The sequence below is a fragment of the Microtus pennsylvanicus genome, chromosome 11 (assembly GCF_037038515.1).
Source record: "Microtus pennsylvanicus isolate mMicPen1 chromosome 11, mMicPen1.hap1, whole genome shotgun sequence".
Taxonomy (NCBI): Eukaryota; Metazoa; Chordata; class Mammalia; order Rodentia; family Cricetidae; genus Microtus; species Microtus pennsylvanicus.
The window spans coordinates 79,748,162-79,774,873 of NC_134589.1; the positions used below are offsets into that span (position 1 = coordinate 79,748,162).

The window sequence follows — 26,712 nt, forward strand, 5'->3', positions numbered from 1 at the left end:
AGCCGTAGCGGCGGCGACCAGCAGCAGTCTGTCATTGGCTGTCGGCTTAAAGTTACAGTCCTGCCGATTGGACGCGGCACAAACCTCGTGCGCATGCTCCTCGGCCCCTTTCGGCTGGCTCGGCTAGGTTTCTGTCTTCTGATTGGCCGACGCGGGGAAGCTGGCGTGAATTTGAATCCCGGCGAGCGGACAGTTGTAGAGGCGTTTGGTGGCCGCGGCTGGTCCGGCTGTCAGAATGTCTTTTCCTAAGGCGCCCCTGAAAAGATTCAATGACCCTTCGGGTGCGTACCGGTGCGGGAGTAGGGTGGGAAGGGGACGCGCCCTCCACCGATCCTTCCTCAGGCGGCGGGAAGCCGGAGTAGGGCTGGCATGGTGTTTGTTTTTCTCAAAATAAGTGCAGTAAACACTTGGCAAGGGCTGTACAGGATGGTAGGGATGTGGCTCCGAGTAAAACAGAGTCTCCCGACCGACAACAGCGAGCCTTCAAGAGGGAAATTCTACCAATAAGCCGTCAGCGCCATGGTGAAACTATAGCTGGTTGAAGGGGGATGAGAATTGGCAGGCATTACGTGTTATTTTCCTTAGACTTTTCTTTCTTTCTTAGACACTGGTACTTGGTGGTACAGTAAATTGAGTGTAGGTGGTGATAGTGTCCAAAAAGTTAGGCTAAAGGAATTTTTAATGTTTTCACCATTAAGAATTAGATGTTTCCAGGCCCAGTGGCCTGAGCTACAAAGATTGTCAGTGACCCACCCCTCTCAACAAATAAATAGTTTTAAGGAAAATGAGACTGAAATCTGCTCAGTGTTAACACAGCTAAGTTGACAAAATTGATATGGGAACCCAGGCTTCCGCTGATATATCCTGTGTCCTTAACCACTGTAGTGTCTACCCACAATAACCAGGGAGCCTTAGGTGTGATTTGATCGATGCTAACTGTACAACTGTCCTGTTCTAAGGGCTGGAACTTAGTCCCTTAAGCAGCCAGATGAGCAAAGTACCCAAGTTGCATTCTTTACAAATGAGAAGTTGAGGGAGTTTCTGACTATATTGGCCATCAAAGGCCACGCTGTATCCTCTGTAACATTGTAACATCTGTCAGGTCTATGTCTGTGACTTCTAGCCACACCACTCCACTCTCAAGGTCAAGGGACTAGCAGATTCGTCCAGCTCAAGGGCCACACCACGTAAAAGGTATTCGAACACTTAGGTTCTGCAGAGCATAGGAAATTGACATTGGACTATGAGTTCTAAGTGACTAACTGGAAAATGCAGAAGTCTGGAAGCTTGAAGGCTTTAGTTAATGTAATAAAAACTGCATGCAGAAACCCATGACTTCGTCAGCTGATTTGTTTGTTTTAGGTTAGAAGATAGCAGCTTGGATAAGAAATCCATGAAAAAATAATGATAATCAAGGCAGCAATTGCAGCCACTTTGTGAATAATAAATAACACAGTTTACAAATAAATGAATTGTGTCTGTAATAGCAGAGGTCTATTGTCTCTGTGACTTTTTGAGGTGTGTGGGGGGGGTGTCTTTCTCTGGAAGACCAGGCTGGCCTCAAACTCACAGAGATCCACCCGCATCTGCCCCCCTGAGTGCTGGGATTAAAGGCGTGTGCCACCATCTCTTAGCACACCTCTGACTTTTCTAGTAATGCTCTCATAGTCCTAATTTTTTCAGAATACACACACATAGAATTTTAAATAGGGTGATAGCACATGAGAGTTTCTTTAAAAAGTCAAGACGCACAAGAGTAATCAGCTGTCTGCGTCATGAGAAAAGTTAATTGAATAATAGATACTTAGAATGAAGAAGAAAAAATCCAAGATAATGAGATATTTAATCTCCAAATACTTGAAATCCATAAAGAATCAAAAGTGTTTATTTGAAATTCTTGAGGGTTAGTGGGAAACATGTATATTAATTACAAGCAGGCATATTTCTGAGAGTAAATATCTACTGCTACAATAAGCCTGCTTGGACTAACAGATTTTTATGTCGTAAGAGATTCAAACACATGTACAACCAGAATATATGGACACAGTTTAAAGTCTCTTCTGACACAGTCGTCTACATTAGCTGCAGCTGTGTTCTAACTGGGCGGATTTTTGGTGCTCAGGCCTAGGTCTGCATGCATAAAAAAGCCAAGGACTCTGTTCCTAGAAAGCCTATAGGGTTTTGTATTTATAAAATGATAAAATTATGCTGGGCGGCGGTGGCGCACGCCTTTAATCCTAGCACTCGGGAGGCAGAGGCAGGCGGATCTCTGTGAGTTCGAGACCAGCCTGGTCTACAGAGCTAGTTTCAGGAAAGGCTCCAAAAACCACAGAGAAACCCTGTCTTGAAAAACCAAAAAAAAAAAAAAAAAAAAAAAAGAAGTCCAAAATTGTATTTCCCCCATCTGGTTTATTCCTCGAGGCTAACGTGAAATGGGAGAAAGTGCTTGTGTTGCACGCTGTTTGGCTTTACTGCACTGACAGGCTCTCCTGGGTCCTACTGGTTTCCACTCTGAATACAGAAAACGGGGCTATTCTCCTTTGCTTGATAATTCTAAGAGAAGTTTCTGTGCAAAAGCTTAAGCCATACTGCGCTTGATTTGGCAAGGAGCCGAAGTGGGTGGGGAGAGTTTAAAAAAATAACAACAAAAACTCTTCAAGCATGTTGAGTCCTAGTACCCTCGTCTACCACCTGGCCCATCCTTTCAAAGAGGGCAAAAGTGCTGGATAGAGGAAGGTACACTGGAGCTAGGCATCACGCTGCATGTGACCTGAGCACCCTGGACACTAAAGTGAGAGACTCAGGGATTCAAGATGAGCCTAGAATATATAGTGAGCTCTGGAGGAGCCTGAGTTCCATAGTAGAATACTGTGGAGCGAGAACAAAAGTAGGGAAGAAAGACTGTTAAGCAAAAACATAATATATCTTGGGAAATACTAAGTTTTCTGGAATAAATTATCTTAATTCATCAACAGTGACTGTGGGGAACAGAGTAGGAAAGGTTTATTGGCTTCCTAGAGGCAAACCAAGTCAGGAAACACAGATGGAGTTCTGCTAATGGCTTGCTTTTTATGGCATGCATTGTTACACAACCCAGGACCGCTTGCCCAGGGGTGGAATACCCGCAGGAACTTCTGATGAAAGATAGTAGATACTTATTATAGGTATTGCTAATCTGTTAATGGTGGTAATAAAATGATAACATTAAGTGATGCATTGCTGTTATGTGTTTTCTGTAGGTTGTGCTCCATCCCCAGGAGCCTATGATGTTAAAACTGCAGAAGTAACTAAAGGACCAGTGTCTTTTCAGAAATCACAAAGATTTAAAAACCAAAAAGGTAATGGGTCCTTAAACAATGATTCTACAGTCTTATAGCCTAACATAAGCAATACTGTTGACATTTTAAAATGATTTTGCATTTCTAAAGTTTCATGGCTGAAAGTATGTTTGCATATCATTGTTTGGTTTATTTATGAAAGACTCAAGTAAGGAATGTTTTCTTTTCATGGTCAGACTGTACATTACAAGTGAAATTATGCAGGATATTTGCAGATAGGTAGTTTCCCTTTGGATAATTGCTTTTCCTTTCTGTCAGAGTATTGGGACTGCCAAGGAGTTGGAGGGTTGGCTCAGTGGTTAAAAGCCCATAGTGTTGTTGCAGAGGACCTCAGTTGGGTACAAACACTCAAGTACACACACATACTCCCACACAAACACATGGACACTCAGGTTCACACGCATACTCCCACACAAACACATGGACACTCAGGTACACACACATACTCCCACACAAACACATGGACAAATTTAATATTTTTTTAAAAAGTTTTTTAAATTAAAAATATCAGGAAGGGGATTGGAGAGATAGCTCAGAGGTTAAGAGCACTTGCTGATCTTCTAGAGGTCATGTGTTCAATTCCCAGCAACCACGTGGTGATTCACAACCAACTGTAGTGGGATCTGATGTCCTTTTCTGGCATAAAGGCATACATGCAGATGGAGCACTCATATACACAAAATAAATAAATCTTTAAAAAAATATCAGGAAGATTTTAGGTCTATAACAAATAATTGTGTAAGTAATTATTTGAAATGTACAATCAAAAGGAAAAGCTTATCTTGTTCAATTACTGTCTGCAATGAGAAGTTTGGAAATTTTATTGTTTGTGGTTAAAACATACATCAACCATGGTCATATTAGTTTTTTTTTTTCAGAATCTCAACAAAATCTTAATGTTGACAAAGATACTACCTTGCTTGCTTCATCTAAGAAAGGAAAGACTTTGGTTTCAAAGGTGAGAAATGTTTATAAGACTGTTGGTATATTCATTATGTCATTGACTATATACCTGCAAGACACTGTGTTTGATTAAAATGGCTAAGTGTGTAAATCAAATTTATATGTAAGTTGGAGCTAGAGAGTATGCTTACTGCTCTTTAGAGGACCTGAGTTCAGGTGCTTGCACTTAGAATTGGAGTTTTGTATGATTAAGCATAGACTCCCCAAATGATAGACCTTTTCCAGTAGAAAAGGCTACCAGTTTTGAAATGAATGTCAACTTAGAAACACACATAACAAACCTGTTATTATTAATGATGTATATAATGAAGTATAAACATCCATGTTTATATTTTCTTCCATTGTGTCAGAAAGGCTGCTATGTACAAGATTATGTGAAGATTAATTATGTCATAGATAAATAAATGCCATTAAAAAAAATCAGAATCACAAGTTTTCATCATAGACCTCTATTTTTGCTGTAAAGGAAAGGGAAAGCTATTTTTCTAATGGGTTGAAATTAGAAAATTGAAATTTTTTCAGGTTTTATGAACATTTTAGCCAGGCAATGGTGGTGCACCCATTTAATCCCAGCATTCAATAGGTAGAGACAGGTGGATATCTGTAAGTTCGAGGCCACTCTGGTCTAAGAGTGAGTTTCACTAAGAAACCCTGTTTTGAAAAACTGGGGGGAGGGGGGCGCATTTTATTTATCAGAAAAATTCCTATAAAATATGTCATAACCCTCTACAGTATTTACAATACATATGAAAATGGGTGTGTTAGTTTGTAGTTTCAATCCCAGCACATGAAAGTTGGATTGTGAATTCAAGGCCAGGGTGAGTTCTTGACGTAAAAAAGTAAAAATTAGGAGCTAGAGAAATGGCTCAGTTACTGCTCTTTCAGGGGACCCAGGTTTAATTCCCAGAACCCACTTGGCTATTCCCAACACTTTATATGACTCCTCCAGAGGATTCAGTATCCCTCTCTGGCCTCCGAAGGCACCAGGCACACACATGGTCTGCAGACATATATGCAGGCAGAACACCCACACACATGAATTCTTTTTTTAATTTGAAAAAGGACCAAATATAAATAATTAAATATCAGATTGGGCTTTGATATTTGTGGCTTGAAGTTCATAATTTTTTTTTTTTGACTTTTAAACAGAAGGAGCCTCAGAAGAATGATAAAGATTTGAAGAGATTAGAGAAAGAGGTAAGCCATACTTTCAGCTTACTGGGGAATAAATGGAATAGTGGAAAGAGGATTGCATAGATTTGCAGGCTAATATTGTGGAGCAATTTGAGTAGTTCTGCAGTGAGGTAAGCATGTCATTCATGTCAGAGCCTTTAGGGAATGGATCCTTGTCTCATTTAATTTAATATTGCCTGTCTTTATTGAGGATCGATGGCAATGAGGATGTTATGGTTGATACACGTGTAATAATTGAGTTAGTGACATTGCTGATGAGTGAGTGACATTGCCAAGATTAGGACTGATTATTTGCATCAAATTTTAGGTTGGCAAGTTTTTAACCATACTTTCCTTGTTTTGTTTTGTTTTGGTTTTTTTGCATCAGTGTGTGGTATGCATACTTACATGGTATGTTCATGTGTGCATAGATGGAAAAGCCAGCGTCGTCTTAGGTTGCTCTCCACCCTAAGTATTGAAGCAGAGCTTTACAGAACCTGAGCTCGCCCTTTCAGCTAGTCTGCCCAGCTAGCTCAGCCAGCTCACTCCAGAGATCTGTTTCTACCTGAAGTGCTAGGATTACAAGCGGGCCACAACCCTTTACTGACACTTAGATGGCTTCTGGGACTCCAAACGCCAACCCTCATGTTTGAGCAGCAAACCCTCCCCAAACGTTTTCAATGTGTTGTTTCTGTGTTTCTGTTAACTAATATTCTGACAAATATTAGTTTCTGTGTTTTGCTCTTGGTTAACTAGTAGAGAGAAAAAAACATGGCTCACTTCTGCCTATTAAGTTCTTCTGAGGACTCGGCTTTCCTGAAATAAGAAACATATAGCACTTCAAGCTATAATTTAAATTTGTGTAATTAGGACCAGGGAAAACAAGAATTCTTACAGCTTTTAAGTGACTAAATAGTTAACTATCTTACACTTATAAGTTTATGTCAATTAAAAATTATTGGGTTTTGTTGTGGTTTTGTTGTGTGTGTTTGAAACTGGGTATGTAGCTCTTACTGGCCTGGAACTCTCTATGTAGACTGGCCTGAAAAATCACAGAGTCTGCCTGCTTCTGCCTCTCAAATACTAATCATTCAGAATTTACAGTGCACATCTTTAAAGTCTATTCATAAGGTAAATATGATTATTCAAACAGAAAGTAGAAAAAGAATATCTGAACACTGTATCAAATTGTACGTTTCCTAGAAGGGTTGAGGCTTCTGGTACCGGTACGATCAATCATGTATTTATCCTCTCATTTTCTTCCAGATCCGCGTTCTTTTACAGGAGCGAGGTGCTCAAGACAAACGGATCCAGGATATGGAATCTGAGTTGGAGAAGACAGAAGCAAAGCTAAATGTAGCACTCAGAGAGAAAACATCTCTTTCTGCAAGTAATGCTTCGCTGGAAAAAAGGCTTATTGAGCTAACCAGGGCCAACGAGCTACTCAAATCTAAGGTAGTTGGACCTCATAAGAACACAACATTGAATAGTGCTTACGTTCACATTCGAGTGGTTTGGTAGTTTAAGCTTGTGACACTCACAAGTGGAGTTGAGGCTGTTTATTCACTTACAGCACAGGTGTAGGAGTTTTTGCTCTCACTGGACCTAACCACACAAACTAGAGTGATGGTTTGCTGTGCTAAGTACTGGTCTATTTCAAGAAGGCAAGTAAGGTTTTGAATAGAATGTAGTAAACACCAGCAAACCATTAGTTCTGCTGTGACTATTAAATTAAGTGCTTTAAATATTAGCCTACTGTTGTAGGATTATTTTTACCTACTTTATTATAGGACTTAGAAATGATTAATAAAATGAATGTACTCAATACATAAATTGTGTTTATAAGTAATAATGTACTAATAGATTCTAAAGAATGTACAATGGTTCCATTAACCAATGGCAAACATAGAGGGAAGTCATCGTTCAGTTGAATTCATCATTTATTCAGTGCCTGTGATGGGCTATGCTCTTTATGTCTGGAATAAAAAGTGTATTAGAGCCCAAGAGAGATTCTGACCTAGAAGGCCTGGATTAGGCCCCATATCCTGTATACTTCAGGTATCCCAAGCAGCTGAGACTAGTTTAGCAAACAGTTCTACAAGTCTTTCTGGGGTTTGTCTAAACCCTGCATTAATAGTAAGTGACCTCTTAGACCAACGGTTTTCAACCTGTGCATTGCAACACCCTTGGCAAACCTCTATCTCTAAAAGTATTTACATTATAATTCATAACAGTACAAAATTACAGTTATGAAGTAGCAGTGAAAATAATTTTATGGTTGAGGGGGAACTATATTAAAGAGTTGTAGCCGGGCGGTGGTGGCGCACGCCTTTAATCCCAGCTCTTGGGAGGCAGAGGCAGGCGGATCTCTGTGAGTTCGAGACCAGCCTGGTCTACAAGAGCTAAGCTAGTTCCAGGACAGGCTCCAAAACCACAGAGAAACCCTGTCTCGAAAAAAAACAAAACAAAACAAAAAAAAAAAAGAGTTGTAGTGTTCGGAAGGTTGAAAACAATTGACTTAGACTGTTTCAAAAATAAACCAGGAAGTCAAGGGAAAAGGGAAAAATCAGTACTGGTGTACAGTCAGTACTTGTTGTAGTAAAGCTCTTTTTTCTGCCAAAGTATATTACACATAATAACTCCAGTGATAGGCACATTATTTAGTATTTAAGTAATTCTTCTTCTTCTGGGTTTTTTGTTGTTTGTTTGTTTTGAGACAAGCAAGGTCTTATGAAGCCCAGGCTGACCTTGACCTCTTGGTCATCTTGTCTGTGTCTCAAGTGCTGAGATTACAGGCATCTGATACTATACCCAGACTTACGTAATTATACATATGACTTAGCAGAAAATATTTCTGAATTTTTATGTTTGTTGTAGTTTTCTGAAGATGCTCACCAAAAGAGTATGAGAGCTCTGAGCCTGGAGTTGATGAAACTTAGAAATAAAAGAGAAACAAAGATGAGGGTGAGTGCTACCTTTGGTGTATATCCCGTCTCTTGTCTCTGGGAACCTAAGAGCTTCTCAGTTCCTAAAATAGTTGTCTCTGTGTGCAGAGTATGATGGCGAAACACGAAGGCATGGAGCTGAAGCTGCAGGCCACTCAGAGGGACCTTGTGGAGTCTCAGGGGAAAATAGTCCAACTGGAGGGAAAACTGTAAGTGGGAAAGGAAAAGGATAGTTAAGTGACGATTTCTTTATTAAAGTGTTCTATCAAACTATATGTATTAATAAAGTTCAGTAATGTTTCAGTGTAAATACACATTGTATAATGAGGAAATCAAATTAAATATAAGAATCCCCTCATTACCTTATAGTGAAGAACTCTAGCTTTTTTAAGTTATTCCCAACTCAGTCTGGAGTCATGTTACTGTGGCATGCCAGCTTCTTCCTCCTTTCTGTATTAGAACTCATTGATCAAAAGTTCTCTTTAAGCCGGGCGGTGGTGGCGCACGCCTTTAATCCCAGCACTTGGGAGGCAGAGGCAGGCGGCTCTCTGTGAGTTCGAGACCAGCCTGGTCTACAGAGCTAGTTCCAGGACAGGCTCCAAAGCCACAGAGAAACCCTGTCTCGAAAAACCAAAAAAAAAAAAAAAAGTTCTCTTTAGCCAGGCGGTGGTGGCGCTCGCCTTTAATCCCAGCACTCGGGAGGCAGAGGCAGTCGGATCTCTGTGAGTTCGAGGCCAGCCTGGTCTAGAAAGAGCTAGTGCCAGGACAGGAACCAAAAGCTATGGAGAAACCCTGTCTCGAAAAATCAAAAAAAAAAAAAGTTCTCTTGACCAACTAGCGCCATGCTGGTTCTTCCCTATTCTTTTTCCAAGTTTCAGTAACTATGTTCTTTTATGATAATTAATTTTTAATTCCACTAGTTTGTGAGATTTGTGGTATTTGTCTTTGTGCCTTGCTTGTTTCACTTGGCATAATGAACTCTAGTTCCATCCATGATGTTACACGAAAGGATTCTGCTTTCTTTATAGGCCTGTGTACTATTCCACTGTATGTCATTGGATCAGTTTGTCTCTTGAATAGGTGTCCTTGGCTTCTATGTCATAGCTGTGTGAGAACTGCTGAGGCTACCGTGGGAGTGTAGCCATTACATCCATGTAGCGACTTTGTTTCCTTTGACTATATACCCACAGACACAATTGTTGACCTTATGGTAGTTTATTTTCAGTTTTGTCGTTCGTTATGGAAAAACCTATGTTCTGTTTTCCATAATAATTATGTCAAATTTTTTCCTACCACCAGTGTACAAGAGTTTATTTTCTTCATATCCTTATCGGTACTTATTAACTTCAGACTTTTTAAAAAATTTATTTATTTATCTTTATGTGTATGAGTACTTTGCCTGTATGTATGTATTTGACTATATACATGCCTGGTGTGTGGATCAAGAGGACATTGGATCCCATGAAACTATATTTACAGACGGTGGTTGTGATCCACCATGTGGGTGCTCAAACCTAGGTCCTCTGCAAGAGCAGCCAGAGTTCCTAACTGCTGAGCCATCTCTCTAACCTCCAAAACCAGTCTTTCTCTTTCCCTCTAGTCTCTCCCAGGTACTGTCCTTTCGACTATTCCTATGGACCACCCCCCACACTTTTAAGTTGATAGCCTTTTTTTTCTTTATGATTGTTACCTGTTTGTGTGTTATATATACAAATATAATACAACCTGATGAGTCTGTTTTGTTATTTAATGATCATTCTTTCTATGGCAAATTAATACTTGATTTTGATTTGCATTTTCTTAGTGATTAATGATATTAAGCATTTTCATCTATCTGTTGGCCATTTGTATATTTTTAAAAAATGTCCATTTATATCTCCTGCCTATTTTTAAATTAGGTTAACTTTTACTATTAAAATTTGAAAGTTCCTTATATAATGTAAATATCATAACTTTATTAGAGATACACGTTGCAAATATTTTCTCCAATTCTGTAGGTGGTCTCATCATACAGTATTTGCTATCCAGAATATTTTTAGTTTGATGTAGTTATATTTATCTATTCTTACTTTTGCTTTCTCTGCTTTGAGGGTTTGGCCATTCTATTTTCAGTGTCCTAAAGCATTTCCCCAGAATGTGTGCTAGTAGTATTGTTGTTTTGAGTGTTAAGTACTTAGGCCCTTTTGAATTGACTTCAGAAGCTGATGGGTTATAGGGGCTTACTCCCATTTTTCTGCATATGGATACATGATGTTCCCAGCATCATTTATGAGGATTCTTCTGTCTCTAGTGCATGTGCTGTGGGTCTGTTTGTTTCCCTCTTGGCTCTAGGCTGTCGATTTATCCAATTGTCTTATTTTTACACAAACACAGTATTTTCATTTCAGTAGCTTTGTAGTATATAAAATCATGGAGTGTAGTCATTCTTGCATTGCCTATTGCTCAAGGTGTCTTTTGGTTGTATGGTCTTTTGTTTGGTACAAATTATAGATTTATTTCTTGGTTTGTGAAGTATGTCTTTGATATCTTGTTAGAGGTTGCACTGAATCTGAAGATACTTTGTGGAGTATGAATATGATAACAATATTGACTCTTCTATAAATATAAAGAATTACTTATATCCTGTAAGGTTTTATGTCAGTATTTTGTAATTTGTATTATAGAAAATGATCACCTCTGTTGTGGTTTAAATGGCACATGTCCCATACAATCTCATCTTTTGAACTGGATCCCAGTTGGTCATGCTGCTGGGAGGCTGTGGAACCTTGTGGAGGCTGGGCAGAGCTAAATGAAGTAGGCCTCTGGGAATGGGTCCTTGGAAACTTTAAAGCAAAAAAACAAAAACAAAACTGCAAGGGGTTGATGAAGAGTCAGGGGTAAGATGCAGTAGTTTTGGTTACAGAGTAAACTTTTTAGTCTCCATCTTATTTCTGCTCTGATTTTTATTGTTTCCTCTATTAAGACTATAGTAGATTGTTAGCCAATTTTCTCTGAAAGCTGTATTTGCTATGACTGTTTCCTCAATACTTTCTTTGTTGCCTTCCTTAACCTCTTTTTTTCAGGGGTGGAGGGTAGGTAGTTTAGAGACAGGGTTTCTCTGTATAACAGCTTTGGCTGTCCTAGAACTTGTTTTGTGGCCTTGAACTCACAGAGCTCCACCTGCTTCTGCCTTTTGAGTGCTGGGATTAAAGGCGTGTGCCACCACCTCCTAATTCTTCCTTAACCTCTTAAGTTAAGTCATAATCATACTCTAACCTTATGAATGTGTTACCTTCAACTCCTTTTTTGCATCTTCAGTTTTGATGAACAGGGAAGATCTTGTTCTGCTAGCATGATTGTATTGAAATAGTTGACTAACCCAAACTGAAACACAGGTATAGGAAGATAGGATTCATGTCCAATTATAACCTTAAAAAAAAAAAACTGAGTTACAACTACCATAAACATATCTCACACACATCACATACACAGACTCCTACATGCACACACAAATGTGTTCACTCATCCATGCATACAGAAACACATCTACACATACATCACATGCACACAACTGTGCCGCTTTATAACCTGTAGCCAAGTGTGGTCTTAGATTTGTTCTATATTCATAGTGTTTAATATTGCTGGCCTATTTCAGCCTTTCTAATGGTGCTATATGCTAATTTGTCTTTGTTGTTCCTGTTTGAAACAAAGTTGTGTGTCTCATGTAGCCCAGGAAGTCTTCAGTGTCCAGATCCTCCTTCCTCAGCCTTTCAGGCTGCTAGGATTTACAGGCCTGTGCTATATGACCTGGCAATAATTTGTTATATCTATAGACTTTATATATCTTCTCTTATGAAGTATCTGTTTAAATCTAATTCTTCCCTCAAAGTAGAAGAGCCTAAATCACATAAGTAATCGAATACTGTACAACCTGGAATGGAAGCTTCTTAGCATACAAAATATGATTTGGGTTGGTCAAACTAGGAAAGCTGCAAAATATGACCATTTCTAATTTATACTGCTGTTCTTATCATAGATCTTTTGTCAGAGTGTGTTTGGAAAGCTTTTTCGTGTAAATAAAATCTAGTTACCTGTGTTGATCATAGTTGCTAACCTGAAAAATCACATGAAATTTAAGGTAGAAATTGACCTCTGGAGTTACCTTACCTGACATAATAGTATTTAGTATCTAGTAATTATTATGCATGGTTATTACGTAAACAAACCATATATATTTATTTCCTTTTTTCCCCAGTGTTTCCATAGAGAAAGAACAGATTGATGAAAAATCTGAAACAGAGAAACTCTTAGAATACATCGAAGAAATTAGGTAATATAAATAGTAACTTGAAAATTAATTTCCAGGCCAGAGAGATGGCTCAGTGGTTAAGAGACCTGGCTGCTCTTCTAGAGGACCTGGGTTCAATTCCCAGCAGCCACATGGTGACTTAACAACCATATGTAACACCAACCTCCAGGGGAATCTTATCTGATGGCCTCTGTGGGCATTGCACATCATGTGGTACACAGACATCCAGGCAGATAAAACATAAACATTGAATTTATAAATAATTGAAATGAAAAGAAAATGACTTTACTGGCTGGGAAATAACTTTGTGGGTTGCCTGGCATTTGGGAAGCCCTGGATTTAAATTCGAAATTGTTTTGCTCATAGAAAACAAGAGGACCTTATTTTCTTGAATATGTTCTTCCAGTACCTAAACAGGAATTCTCTTCAAAATATTCTTTAATGCAGTTGTGCATCTGATCAAGTGGAAAAATATAAACTCGATATTGCCCAGTTAGAAGAAGATCTGAAAGAGAAGGATCGTGAGATTTTAAGTCTTCAGAGGTCTCTTGAGGAAACCCTCACATTTTCTAAGCAAATAGAAGACCTGACTGTTAAATGTCAGCTGCTTGAAACGGAAAGAGGTACTGTGCTATTGATGTTGTTCTACTTCAGTAAGGCCTGGGTGCTGTCTATAAAAAATGCATGTCTGTATGACGGCAACATTTTTCATAATTATGTGAATACCAAAAAAAAGTCCATGTGCTATGTTTGGGAAGTTTTTTTAATGGTACAGTGTTTGTTTTATTTCAACATGTTATATTCTTTGACGACTTCTACCCTGGGTGGCCATTCATAATTAGTGTAAACTCAAAACTAACCTTTCTGTGTAGCATATATAATAAGGTAATGACTATAATCTTACCCCTTAGGAAACACTTACTCTATATAGTGTGCTACAGCAATGGGGTGAAATATCAGCTGAACTAAGCCCCTTAACATCAGTATTTAGTTCTGGAATGCCTCGTATTTTCCTTTTATAGACGATCTTGTCAACAAGGACAGAGAAAGGGCTGAAAGTCTCAGTGCTGAGATACAGATTGTAACAGAGAAGCTTGTTCTGGAAAAACAAGAATATGAAAAGCTGCAACATAAAGAATTGCAAATAGAGTCACTTCTACAGCAAGAGAAGGTAGTTAACTACATGTATTTTTGCTTTTTTTTTTAAAAAAAAACTACTAATTATATCATAATTTCTCCTTTTTATCAGAAATTCTCTGTGTATACTTTGAATGTTTAGTCACAGATACTAGTATACGTTTTATCAAGTAGACAAGATAGGTATTTATAATTACCTCAAAAAAATGTCTAACACAAAATCTCCTGAGTAAATTGAAAACATGAGGACCTTGGGGGAGAACTGAAGGGGGGAGGGGAGAAGCAGGGAGGGGAGCAGAGAAAATGTAGAGCTCAATATTATATATATATATATAAAGATTCCTAAGAGTTAAGGGAAAAAAAAGAATGTCTAACATTAGGAAAAAGCAAAACAATATAAAAATGAAAGTTGCATAAAGAAAATTTTACATATCAGTAAGGGAATTAAACCCATGAAAATATACAAACAAAAAAACATGGTTATGGGGAATAGAAGTAGATAATTGTAACACTGTAACACAACACTCCGATTACTTGTAAACATGGAAAGAGGCTCTCCCCCATTAATCAGTGGATTAGAGATGTTCATTAACCATTTCACTGTCATACTGTGAGGAAGGCTGAATCAATAGGGATGGACATGCACTAATGTGATGGATATTTGGGGGCAGTAGACAATAAAAGGGGTTCAATAGGTTAATATACATTAACCTGGAAAGATATCAACTATTTTTATGATTTTAAAAAAATTTAACATACACAGAATATGTAGTATAGACCCCCCCCATCCCAAATGTATGGCATGTATGAAAATATATGGGCAATTACTCTAAACCAAAAGTTACCTCTGGAAAGGAAAAAGAGAGATTGGAATAGGGATTAGTGAAAACTTATACTAATTTCATTTAAAATCTAGAATTTTGTTCTCAATAGTAATGTTTTATAAAACTTTGAAATGTGTATCCTATAACGGAAACATTTTATTAAACAGTGAGATCATAATATACTTATTATCATATTTAAATAGAGTAGATTGGTAAATTGGGAGCATAGGGCCCATGGGAGAGGGTTGAAGGGGAGCGGGGAAGAGAGAGGAGCTGAGAAAAATTAATAGCTCAATAAAATCAAAAATAAAAGGAAAAAAAATCACGATAATTTAATGTCAGGAATTGAATGACAGATTTGTGTTGTGTTTTATGTAGATAGGGAAATAAGTCTTCAATGACTTTATTTTTTTCTCTTAATGTTATCTAATGGGAAATGAAGCATTTTATGCATAGGAAGTAGATCATATTTATTAACAAGATAAAAGTAAATAAATTTAGAGTATATTGAAGTATGTATAAGCCAGTTGTAAAGCAGATATAAAGAAAGTTGTGTGATGGTTTTTCACTAAAAAAGCTAGAAATTATATTTTCCACAGTATTAAATTATAATATATAATATAGGGAAAGTGAATATAGTATGTATATTTTTGTGTTTCCTTTAAACTTTCTAATTTATTTGCCATACTTCATGATCTGTATTGCATTTCTTGTCTCCAAGAAAGGTCCTGAGGCCACATCTAATTATTTTGTGCTTCTTTGTCTGAATGCAGGAATTGTCTGCTAGTCTTCAGCAGCAGCTCTGCTCATTTCAAGAGGAAATGGCTTCAGAGAAGACTGTCATTAGAGAAGAGCTAAAACTTGCCCTGGAGGAGTTAGATGCCGTCCAGCAGAAGGAGGAACAGAGTGAAAGACTGGTCAAACAGCTGGAAGAGGAGACAAAGTCGACTGCCGAACAACTGAGCCGGCTAGAGGAGCTTCTGAGAGAGTACGTGTTAGTGGGGTCTTTTCTACACAGGACGGGAAATATGAACTGTTTCCTTAGAGTTCTCATGTCACCTGAGTATATGCACGAAGGTAGGAAGAGATACAGAGGAACACGTGGTACGAGTATACATATGCTCACATACGTACACCACACACATATATGTAAACAGGCATGGTAGTCAAAATAAGAGTTGCCTAGCACATGTTTACTCCCCAGACCCAAGAGGTTAAGGCAGGAGGATGATGAGTTTGAGATTTGTCTGAATTGCACATTGAGTTCAAGGTATTGGGCTTTAATAGTGAAATTTTGTCTCACAACAAAAAAGCAACAAAAGGAAACCCTTTTTCTAAGCCAAAAGCTAGTGTTTGCTACTACATTTTCTAAAAGTCTGGGCATCCACATTAAAACAGTTTTTATTATATTTGAAAACATCTAACCTTTCCATTTGTTAAATATCTTTTTTGAGAGAATCCAGACACTCCATTCATTCATGCGTGTGCACATCAGCATGGACAGGCACACATCACTGCATGCATGTGGAGGTCAGAGAACAACTTTTGGGAGTTGCTTCTCTTCTCACCATGTGGGGACCTCAGGATGTAACTCAGATCACCAAGGTTGACAGTGGCTTTTTCCCCTCAGCCAATCTTTCCTCATTTAAGAATCAGAAAACAAAATGGTCCCAAGCTATAGTGGCTCATGCAGGTAATCCCAGCATGTCAGAGTGAGGCAAGAAGACCGCAGTGAGCTTGAGGCCAGCCTGTGTTGTAGAATGGAGTGCTCTCTCAAAAATAAAGCAATCAGCCGGGCGGTGGTGGCGCACGCCTTTAATCCCAGCACTCGGGAGGCAGAGACAGGAGGATCTCTGTGAGTTCCGAGACCAGCCTGGTCTACAAGAGCTAGTTCCAGGACAGGCTCCAAAACCACAGAGAAACCCTGTCTCGAAAAACCAAAAAATAAATAAGTAAATAAAGCAATCAGAATTAGCTGGTAAGCATTCAAAAACAGCATTCTTATTCAAAGAAAAACTGTCTCATGTTTTGGTTTTTTTTTTTTTTTTTTTGGTTTTTCGAGACAGGGTTTCTCTGTGGCTTTGAAGCCTGTCCTGGAACTAGCTCTGTAGACCAGGCTGGTCTCGAACTCACAGAGATCCGCCTGCCTCTGCCTCCCGAGTGCTGGGACTAAAGGTGTGCGCCACCATCGCCTGGCCTGTCTCATGGTTTTGTATCAATTTTATATTACTGCAGTCCTTTTATTTCAACTTTATTTTCCAGCACATGCTGGAAATGCATTTAAATTAAAATTTAGCAATTTTATTCTTTTATTTTTAATTGTTATTATTTACTTTAAAAATATTTTTGAAATGTATTGTTATTGTTAGCCCGTATGTGTGGTGTGTGTGAGTCTAGGCATGGGTAGAGATCAGAGGACAAATTTCAGTAGTCATTCCTCCCTACCATGGGTTTCAGGGACAGACATAGGTCACGAGGTTGTGTTGGACTCTAGCGTCCAAACACCGAGAAGGAGTCACCCCCAAAGACCATCTCACACACCACAGCTGATGCAAAAGCATGAGGATTTTATTAATTCTGTCATGACAGGGTCCCCCAGCATTCGGGAAGCCAAGAGACCTCGAATAGCTGGTACAGTCTACTTTTAAAGGGGCCACAGAAGCAAGTGGGGTTGTTCTTTGATTATTCTGATTGATTGGCTTATTCGAAAGGGCTATTACCAATAATTGACTGGAGACCTATTGCCAAATCAGATGAGGTAAGAGGTCATTTTGACCCCGTTTCCCAGGGGACCGAACCAAAACATACATATATGGGTAATTGTTCAGGAACTGAGTACGTGCGAGTGTAGCTGTTAGGTCCTTGGTTCCCAGGGGAGGAGGGGAAGCACTATGGCACAGAGGCTGAGAGGATTCAGAATAGTCAAAAATGGCTTCAGGATTGTCTTAAAGTCTTACATTCCCTCCTCTTACTTGGTCAAATATCTCAATCTTGAGATATTAGTAAATTTGGAGGACCAATTGGATCTGTACACAGAGATTAACAAACCAGTGTTGTAGGCCCATCATAGATCAATAGAAGGCACCAGGTCCTGTTGTCCTGGGACTTGGGAGAGTTAGGTTTATCCCCAAATACAGGACGTATGAGAGGTGATATTGTTGAAACTGTCAGATGAGGCTATGCGATACATGGTGCAGTTTATGATCTTTTGTAATTTTTCCTTGTTCTTAGGAAAGAAGTTGAGCTTGAGAAAAGTAATGCTGCTCACATCCATGCAACCATGACTTTACAGGAGAGGTATAATGATAAAGTGCAAGATCTTAAAGACATTACTGCTCAGTTGGAAAGGTATTTTTCTTTGTAGTGTTCACTATGGAATGTATGAGTGGGGAGATGTGTTTACCTACAGAAATCTGAACGAAGTAATCCATAGAGGATGACTGCCATTACGTTACATTCCATAAAGACTGGCTGTAAATGGGCACCTAGTGTCATCTCGTTATCTTACTACACGTAGGTTGGTGTTCTTTTCCTACCATCCACTTCAAACCCTCGCGAACCTTTAGCACCATCTACTTTCCGGATAACATCATTTAAAAAATAAAAGCTTTTAGATCTTCATGATAGTTATCTTATCCCCCTGACTATTCACTAATTCTTTAGTCTCCTGTTTCTTTGTTGCTTTTCTTTCCCTCTCCCCCAACCATTACCCCTTCCTTACACTCTCTTGCTGTGATTGCTCTGGTTAGCCTGGTACTATCTGAGACTGGCCTCAAACACATGGAAGTCCTACCTCAGCCTCTGATTGCTGGTGTTACAGGAATGCTCGACTGTGTGGAAGCTAATATTTTAGCCTTTTTAGCCTTAAGTGACCGTATAGTATCATTTCTTCCTTGTCCCTTAATTTTTCTTGACCAGGGTTGGCAGCTCATCTGCACTCCTTTGCTCGGGAGTTCTAAGGCACAATTCCAGTAAGGTAGAGGCCAGAATGAACTAGATAATGAGTGATTTCTAGCCCAACAAAGTGTGACCCTGTCTCAGAGTGCAAAAAAGAAAATTAGAGGTGTTTTCAGTCAATATGATTGTATATTTGATGTGAAGTCATTTTTAAATGCATAAATTAGAAAAGAAAACAACCCAATTGACCCTCACATTTTTCTTTACCTCTCAAGGACCACTCATTCCCAGCACCTTCTTAGCACAAAATTCTCTTCCTCTCAGTCCATCCTCTTGAGGTAGCACTAGTTTTCATAAGTGTTATTTCATACAGTGCTCATTTCCCTCAACTCCTACCCTATCTACTTCCTATTCCACTTTTGGGGGTGTGGGGATACACAGTCTCTCTGTAGTTCTCGCTGTTCTAGAATTTTCTATGTAGATCAAACTGGCCTTCAACTCACAGATATCCACCTGCCTCTGCCTCCCAAGTTCTGGAATTAAAGGTGTGTGCTACCACACCCTGGCACTAATTTCTCCTTTATTAAAAAAGGTCAAAAGCATTGGAGAGGGGGCTCAGTGGTTAAAGGCACTAAGTGCTCTTCCAAAGGACCTATGTTTGATTTCCAGCACCCACAGAGTGCCTCGGCCATCTGTAACTCTAGATCTGGATATCAGATGTCATATTCTGGATTTTTGGACACTGCACATATGTGGCTCACATATACCTTCAGGCCAGCGACTCCTAAACAGAAAATGTTATGTAAACTCATTAGTGTTTACTTCAGAGTACTGAGTTGTTACCTGCGTGAGCACATGATAATAAGGTTTTTTCGTCTGCCAAGAAGTATATAAGATCTAAACTTTGTCATGTGTACAGTAGTAACAAAGAAGTGTCTAACTTTTTCTCTCCAATAAGCTATAAAACATCGACCCTTAAAGAAATGGAAGAGCTGAAGCTGGAGAACGTGGCTCTACAAGAAAGAGTAGCCATGGCTGAGAAGAATGTGGAAGACGTTCAGCATCAGATATTGACAGCTGAGAACACAAATCAAGAATACGCAAGGTGAGTAGCACAAATACATCAGATAAGGAAAAAAAGTTTTCTGTTTGTTTTTTGAGACAAGGTCTCAACTCACTATGTATTCTTGGCTGAAACCTACTATGTAGAGCAGGCTGGCCTCAAATGGAGAATCTGCCTGACTCCGCCTCCCAAATGCTGCGATTAAAGGCAAATTCCCACCACATCCAATTAGAATTGAAATTTTTAAGAACTTCTCCTACTGCTTTGTGTTTCTTTTCTCTGAAAAGAAGGGATAAAAATTAAAATGTCTGTGAGATAATTAGTGGATTCTTTTTTTCTCAAATCCAAGGATGCTTCTAGATCTGCAGAACAGATCAACATTGAAAGAAGCAGAAATTAAAGAAATCACAGTTTCATCTCTTAAGAAAATAACTGATTTGCAAAATCAACTCAGACAACAGGATGAAGACTTTAAGAAGCAACTCGAAGAGGAAGAGACAAGGTAATTCAGGCTTAGACCTTGAGTGCCGTGTAATGCATTGTTTTTTTTCTAATAAGTTGAAAAAAGATAATTTTTAAATTTACTTTTCCCATACAGGAAAGCAGAGAAAGAAGATGCAGTGGCAGAGTTAACTGTGGAAAGTAATAAATGGCGGCTCCTTTATGAAGAACTTTATAACAAGACTAAACCTTTTCAGGTGTGTTGCTTATGATTAACTTTTCGTGAGCTGGAGGTATGACTCAAGGTTTAAGAGTACTGTTTGCTCTTCCAGAGGACCCAGGTTCAAACCTAGCACCTACATGGTGGCTCCCAACTGCCTATAACTGCAATTCTAGGGGATCCAACACTTTCTTCAGGCTCCATGGCCATGTGGTACACAGACATACATGCAAAATACCCATACACAGAAAGTAAAGCAAAAATAAATAAACTTAGTTGGATCTATTTTAAGAATGCATTTCTTTCCTGTGAGTCTTGGCTATGACTCGCTGCTTCTGTATTACTCTTCATTATGTAGTCATGGTTACAACTGAACTGCATGTTAACAGTTTTCAAATTTTATCTGGTACTCAGCACTTGGGAGGCAGAGGCAGGTAGATCTCTGAGTTAGAGGCCAGCCAGGTGTACAGAATGAGTTCCAGGGCAGTCAAGGCTATGCAGAGAAACTTTGTCTCAAAAAAAAAATTTTTTAATCTGGGGATGAGTAGGGTGCTTGGCATATACAAAGTCCAGGGTTGAATTCCCAGCACTATGTGAAAACAATGAAACCAAAAGCTAAGGGCTAAAATTTACTATTTATAACTTTTTCACCTTTATTGAAATACAGTTAATAAACTTCGTAGTCATAAAATTTTAACATAGCTATTTAAAAAGTACTTTCTAATAAACAGCTTGTAATTAGTCGTCTTGAAGGCTCTCTTGATAGGAACATCAGTTTTACTTGGTGGTGTGTATTCTGATATGATCTATCTCAGTATTTTTCAGGTTAGTATACTGATCTTTGTACTATATTTTGTCCTTTGGTTTTTAGACGGGAGTCTTGCTCTGTGCTCTAAACTGGCCTGGTACTTGCTGTGCCAAGCAGCCTGGCCTGGGGTTTGAAGGGCTCCTCTTTTAATTCCCAAATTGTGTCCTTACGACTCTGCCCGTGCGCCTGACTATCCTTTGTCCTTGAGACCTAGGCTGGCCTCCAAGTTTTTACGTAGCTGGAGGGCCTTGAATCCCTGACTCTCCTGCTTCTGCCTTCTGAATTGAGAATTTATAGCCATAGTCCACAATACATGGCAATAACCTGGTCTTTTTATAAGGAAAAGGTGGTGGGCATGGTATCAGATGCCTTTAATCCCAGTACCCAAGAGGCAAAGATAGGTAATAAAGTTCAGGCCAGCCTGATAGTGCATTCCAGGACAGCCAAGTCTACATATGGACACCTTTTATTTCAAAAATATAACAAAAAACGCCTACAAAAAAAAAAACACAAATACTATCTGGGCGGCAATGGCACACGCCTTTAATCCCAGTATTGGGGACAGGCTGGTGGATCTCTGTGAGTTCAAGGCCAGCCTGGTCTTCAAGAGCTAGCTCCAGGACAGGCTCCAAAGCTAAAGAAAAACCCTGTCTCTAAAAACAAAAAAAAAAAAAAAAAGAAAGGAAAAAAAAAGGTCTAATTGGACTGGAAGCAGATACTGTTTACAAAGGTGACTTGACTGTTTTACTGATAGATTAAGAAAGCTGGCTAGCCTGGCAGCGGTGGTGCATGTCTTCAATCCCAGCATTTGGGAGGCAGAGACAGGAGGATCTCTTTTAGTTCGAAGCTAGCCTAGTCTACAGAGTAAGTTCCAAGACAGGCTCCAAAGCTACACAAATAAACCCAGTCTCAAAGGAAAAAAAAAGAAGACAGCTGGATGGATCTTTATTGCTTTCTGTTTTGATGATACTTAAAGTAAAAAATGCAAAGCTTAAAGGATTTTCTTAGTGAAATTAAACAGCCTTCAAGAAAAGTGTGAATACTGCTTGGTGTGTTATTTTTGTTTGTTTATCTTTATGCTTTATATGAACTTAATAAGATTTAATGATTTTAGGCCAGATGTAGTCACAAATGGTTTTAATTACTGGTGTTAGGGCAGAGGCAGAAGGATGCACAGGTTTAACAATTTTAAGTCTCAAATTCATTAAAAACAAACACGTGTCTTTTCCAGGAACAACTGGATGCCTTTGAAGCAGAGAGGCAGGCATTGTTGAATGAACGTGGTGCAACTCAGGAACAGCTAAATAAAATCAGAGATTCCTATGCAGAGCTCCTGGGTCACCAGAATCTAAAGCAAAAAATCAAGCATGTTGTGAAATTGAAAGACGAAAATAGCCAACTCAAATCGGTTTGTAAAATAACACTTGTATTCAGATATACTAAAAACTAGAAAAACTGAGCAATTTATAGGGGAGAACGCATGTGAGAATTAATGAACTTATTTAGTGTTGAACTGGATGGATATTCAGTTTTACTTAGCTTTATAATTGCTGCTGTAGTTGACTGTGTAAAATGTTTTTTGTTTGTCTTTGTTTAGGTTTTTTGAGACAGGGTTTCTCTGTGTAGTCCTGCCTGTCTTGGAACTCACTTTGTAGACCAGGCTGGCCTCGAACTCACTGAGAGCCGCCTGCTTTTGCCTCTCAAGTGGTAGAATTAAAGGTGTGCACCCACCACCACCTAGTTGACTGTATAAAGTTTTACACGTTCATCTCTATTTACACAATAACCATTTCTTTTTTGTAAATACATGAAGATAAGTCATATTCAAAAAATGATTATTTAACTTTTTTCCTTCTAGAAGGTCAATTTATATTTTATTTACGTACATATTCACATTTTTTAAATCTGTGCACTTGCTGATAAACATCTAGGCTTATTTTGCAGCTTGGCTGCTATGAATTGTTCTGCTGTAGACCTGAGTATATAGTTATCTATTATCTATTGAATGTTGATTTGATTCTTCCTGCTATATACGCAGGAGCTGTAAGCCATCTCGTGCAGTATTTTGTTGTAACTCCAGGACGCTGCTGTCATCTGTCTTACTCTGTCTTACTCCCCTTGAGCACACTGAGCTAGGACTTTAGAACTGAAACTAGAGCCATTTAATCTCTTTTGGTGCCACCTCTGCCATTGGAGCCATGGTTCTTAGTGACTTGAAGGGAAAGGGTATGAGAAATAGCCTCCGTTTCTCTCGCTCTTGCATCTCCGTTATGAGCTAGAGCTAGGGTGATCAGTGTTTGCAGAACACCATTGCACAACTGCAGCTGAGCAGAAGACATTTGCCCGTGGACTTCACCTCAGCAAGTAGGAGCTGCTGGCAAATGGGCTTATGGGTGGGAGTCTTCGGGAGCTGGGGAGAAGGAAAGCCTGTGTTTTTGGCGATGGGCTTTCTAGTATGGAGTGAGCTTGCGGATCATTTTGAATAGCTAATTTTTTCTTGGTTATTGTGCTTTAAGAGGACCATTTCTAGAGGAAGAATATGATGGTTGCCTTTTTATACTAATTAGTTTTACTAGGAAGCCTACCACAGAGTGTTAATTCTGTCAAGCCAAAAGCTGATTTGAGGGCAATTTATTTTCACTTCACTTTTGATCAGAAAAGTATACTCATAACTATAGAAGGACAAGAAAATTTGAAATGCTTTGTTTACTTCGTATGAACTGTTCCAAATCACTTTGTAATTAAATCTTTTGTGAATGTGTAAGAGTTACTTTTGCCATTAGTTATGATATATAAGCAACTTTTTGGAATATGTCTGCAACAATGATAACACATTTTACCACTGTATTTTAGTGATTATTTGTGTTTTTCTTATCTAGGAGGTGTCAAAACTCCGATCTCAGCTTTTTAAAAGGAAACAAAATGAACTCAGACTTCAGGGAGAGTTGAATAAAGCTTTGGGCATCAAACACTTTGACCCTGCCAAGGCTTTTCACCATGAATGTAAAGAGAATTTTGTCCTCAAGACCCCATTAAAAGAAGGTAAAAAAAAATTATGTATTTATATACCTGTCATCATTCATTCTCTGTCTGTCTGTCTGTCTCTCTCTCTCTCTGTCTTGCTTTCAGAGTAGTTTAGTGATTTATCTTTTTTGTAAACTATGAAACTGTGTTGCTATCTTCTAATATAGAAATTCTTTCTGAGATTGATGTATCAAGGCTACTTTCCTCCTTTATCTGCTTCTGCACATCTAGATGTCCTGTCCTTCAAGTTCCATCCAGACCACATCTTCCTTCAAGTCTTCCTTTTATTGCTTGTACTAACATCCCTCCTTCCTTATCCCCTCTATACTGCATGTGTCTCGCCAAAGGCCAATCCCTCTGTACAAAACTCACAATGTAACCTAAGTGTGTATTAGATCCATCATAATTTTTTATATTACAATTTTAGAGAAATAATTTTTTGATGGAATCTTTAAATATTTCACAGTTAAGTCCTGATTACTTGCAATTGTGTATGTGCATGTGTATTGATATAATACATATGTATATATATATTATAATATGGTATAGAATGTGAACATTGCTTCTTCTGTCTTCAAGAACATAGGTCTGGTTTTAGTTTTTAATGACTTAGGAATTTGGTTTGGTTTGGTTTGGTTTTCAAGGATTTGAATGTAGACCCTTGAACATGCTAGGTAAGTGTTGTGCCTGAGTTAGATCCATAACCTGGATCATCGGTTAGTAGTTTTAACCTAAAATACTTATAGCCTGTTGTGATCTTCTTTTCAGGCAACACAAACTGCTGCTGAATTCTGATGTAACATTAAGGATCATGGAAGTATACATTTGAAATACATGTTGAAGATTATTCTCTTCATTATTCCTGATATTATGTTTATAATATATATTATATAATATATTGTTTCTACTGCCCATTCTTAGATATGTGGAAAGACATTCAGCATTTGTTATGAAGATGTCTTTTGACATTTTATTTTCTATTATGTATCAATTTAATCTTTTAATCTTTTTTAATTTTTCTCATCTCATTCTGAACCATCTTACTTGCTTTGCAGCTTACGTCAAATCAACATTTTGTTAAGATCAGTATTAAAGATTTCCCCTCTACTCTGTATTCCCCCAGTGTTTGTAACTTGATGTTAGAGTTCTCTCTATTGTGATGCAGAGTGGAAAGACTGCAGCACTTTGGCTTGCTTGTGCCTCTGCTTGATTTACTTATCATGCTCACTCTGGTCTCCCTGTCATCAGTCTCTTCCCACTTCAGACAGAATAAAGGCACCTTAACTCCACAGTAACCTCTTTTTTATCAAAGTCACTGAATTATTTAATCATTCCCAGATTCTTTGGCTCTATCCTAGTTCTAAACTAAAGCATGTAGCTCGGCCTACAAAGCTACATTTTTAAAAAATTAGCCTGCTAAGTTTTAGATATTCTGAGACAGGATTTTTCTGAGTAGCTCTGGCTGTCTTAGAACTCCCTATGTAGCTGGGCGGTAGGCAGAGGCAGGTGGATCTCTGTGAGTTCGAGACCAGCCTGGTCTACAAGAGCTAGTTCCAGGACAGGCTCCAAAACCACAGAGAAACCCTGTCTCGAAAAACCAAAAAAAAAAAAAAGAACTCCCTATGTAGACTAGACTGACCTGGAACTCAGAGATCCACCTGCCTCTGCCTCTCAATTGCTAGGACTAAAGGCAAGCACCACCATGCCCAGGCTCAAGGAAATCTGAAAGACTGTACATATTAGATTTTTAGAGAATTTGTCACCTGCATATTCTCTGAATATATAGACACTCATAACAGCCAAACAGTAATTCAATTTTCATGTAATAAAGTTCTGTTCAAGATGTATTTGTGTCTACCTCCGTCCTAATTTATCTCAGAATCATAGGTGATACCTTTTATTTATTTCTTTTAAAGTTTTATTTATGCCAGGGTGACACACACCTTTAATCATTAGCACTCTGGAGGTAGAGGCAGATGATGAGTTTAAGGCTAGCTTGGTCTATATAGCTAGTCCCAGTCTAGCCTGTTATAGTATTTAGGCATCTGTATTGACCTGCCCTTGGGGTCCAAACAGGTTACATCCTCAGCTGTAGCCACTAAGAGCACCTCCTGTGCACATTCACTACCTTCCCTTTTAAAAGCTGGGCCTTGACCCCCCCCCCTTCTCTCTCTCTCTCTCTCTCTCTCTCTCTCTCTCTCTCTCTCTCTCTCTCTCTCTCTCTCTGTCTGTCTCGGTCTCGCTCTCTCTCGGTCTCGCTCTCTTTGTTTCTCTGCCTGTCTCTCTGTCTCCCCACCCCTCTCTCTGCCTCTCTCTTCTATTGTGCTGCCCCGTCCCCAGAAGCTGGTTTCCCCTTCCTTTCTCCTCCTTTTCCATTCTCTTTCCCCTAGTAAAAAACCACCCTGTCAGGCAGTGGTGGCGCACGCCTTTAATCCCAGTACTTGGGAAGCAGAGGCAGGCGGATCTCTGTGAGTTGAGGCCAGCCTGGGCTACAATAGCTAGTTCCAGGACAGGCTCCAAAGCTACAGAGAAACTCTGTCTCAAAAAACAAAAATAAGTAAAAAAAAAAATAAAAACAAAAAAAAAACCCA

The 26,712-nt window shown here is 38.9% G+C and overlaps 1 protein-coding gene across 2 annotated transcripts; it reads left to right on the forward strand.

Annotated features, from left to right (window-relative positions):
- Positions 1-85: 85 nt before the first annotated feature.
- On the forward strand, positions 86-26,456 carry Hmmr (hyaluronan mediated motility receptor). 2 transcript variants are annotated; one of them, XM_075941310.1, is made up of 18 exons: positions 86-281; positions 3,240-3,338; positions 4,217-4,296; positions 5,451-5,498; positions 6,741-6,929; positions 8,352-8,438; positions 8,528-8,628; positions 12,654-12,728; positions 13,155-13,330; positions 13,730-13,878; positions 15,442-15,656; positions 17,900-18,016; positions 19,524-19,670; positions 19,978-20,130; positions 20,227-20,326; positions 22,329-22,505; positions 23,980-24,139; positions 24,890-26,456. In XM_075941310.1, the coding sequence occupies exons 1-18, from the start codon at positions 236-238 to the stop codon at positions 24,907-24,909; spliced, it is 2,139 nt and encodes a 712-aa protein (XP_075797425.1). In that variant the 5' UTR covers positions 86-235; the 3' UTR covers positions 24,910-26,456. The 2 variants fall into 2 exon arrangements, with proteins under 2 accessions (XP_075797425.1, XP_075797424.1); XM_075941309.1 differs by having other exon boundaries at positions 89-281; positions 23,977-24,139.
- The last annotated feature ends 256 nt before the right edge of the window (positions 26,457-26,712 follow it).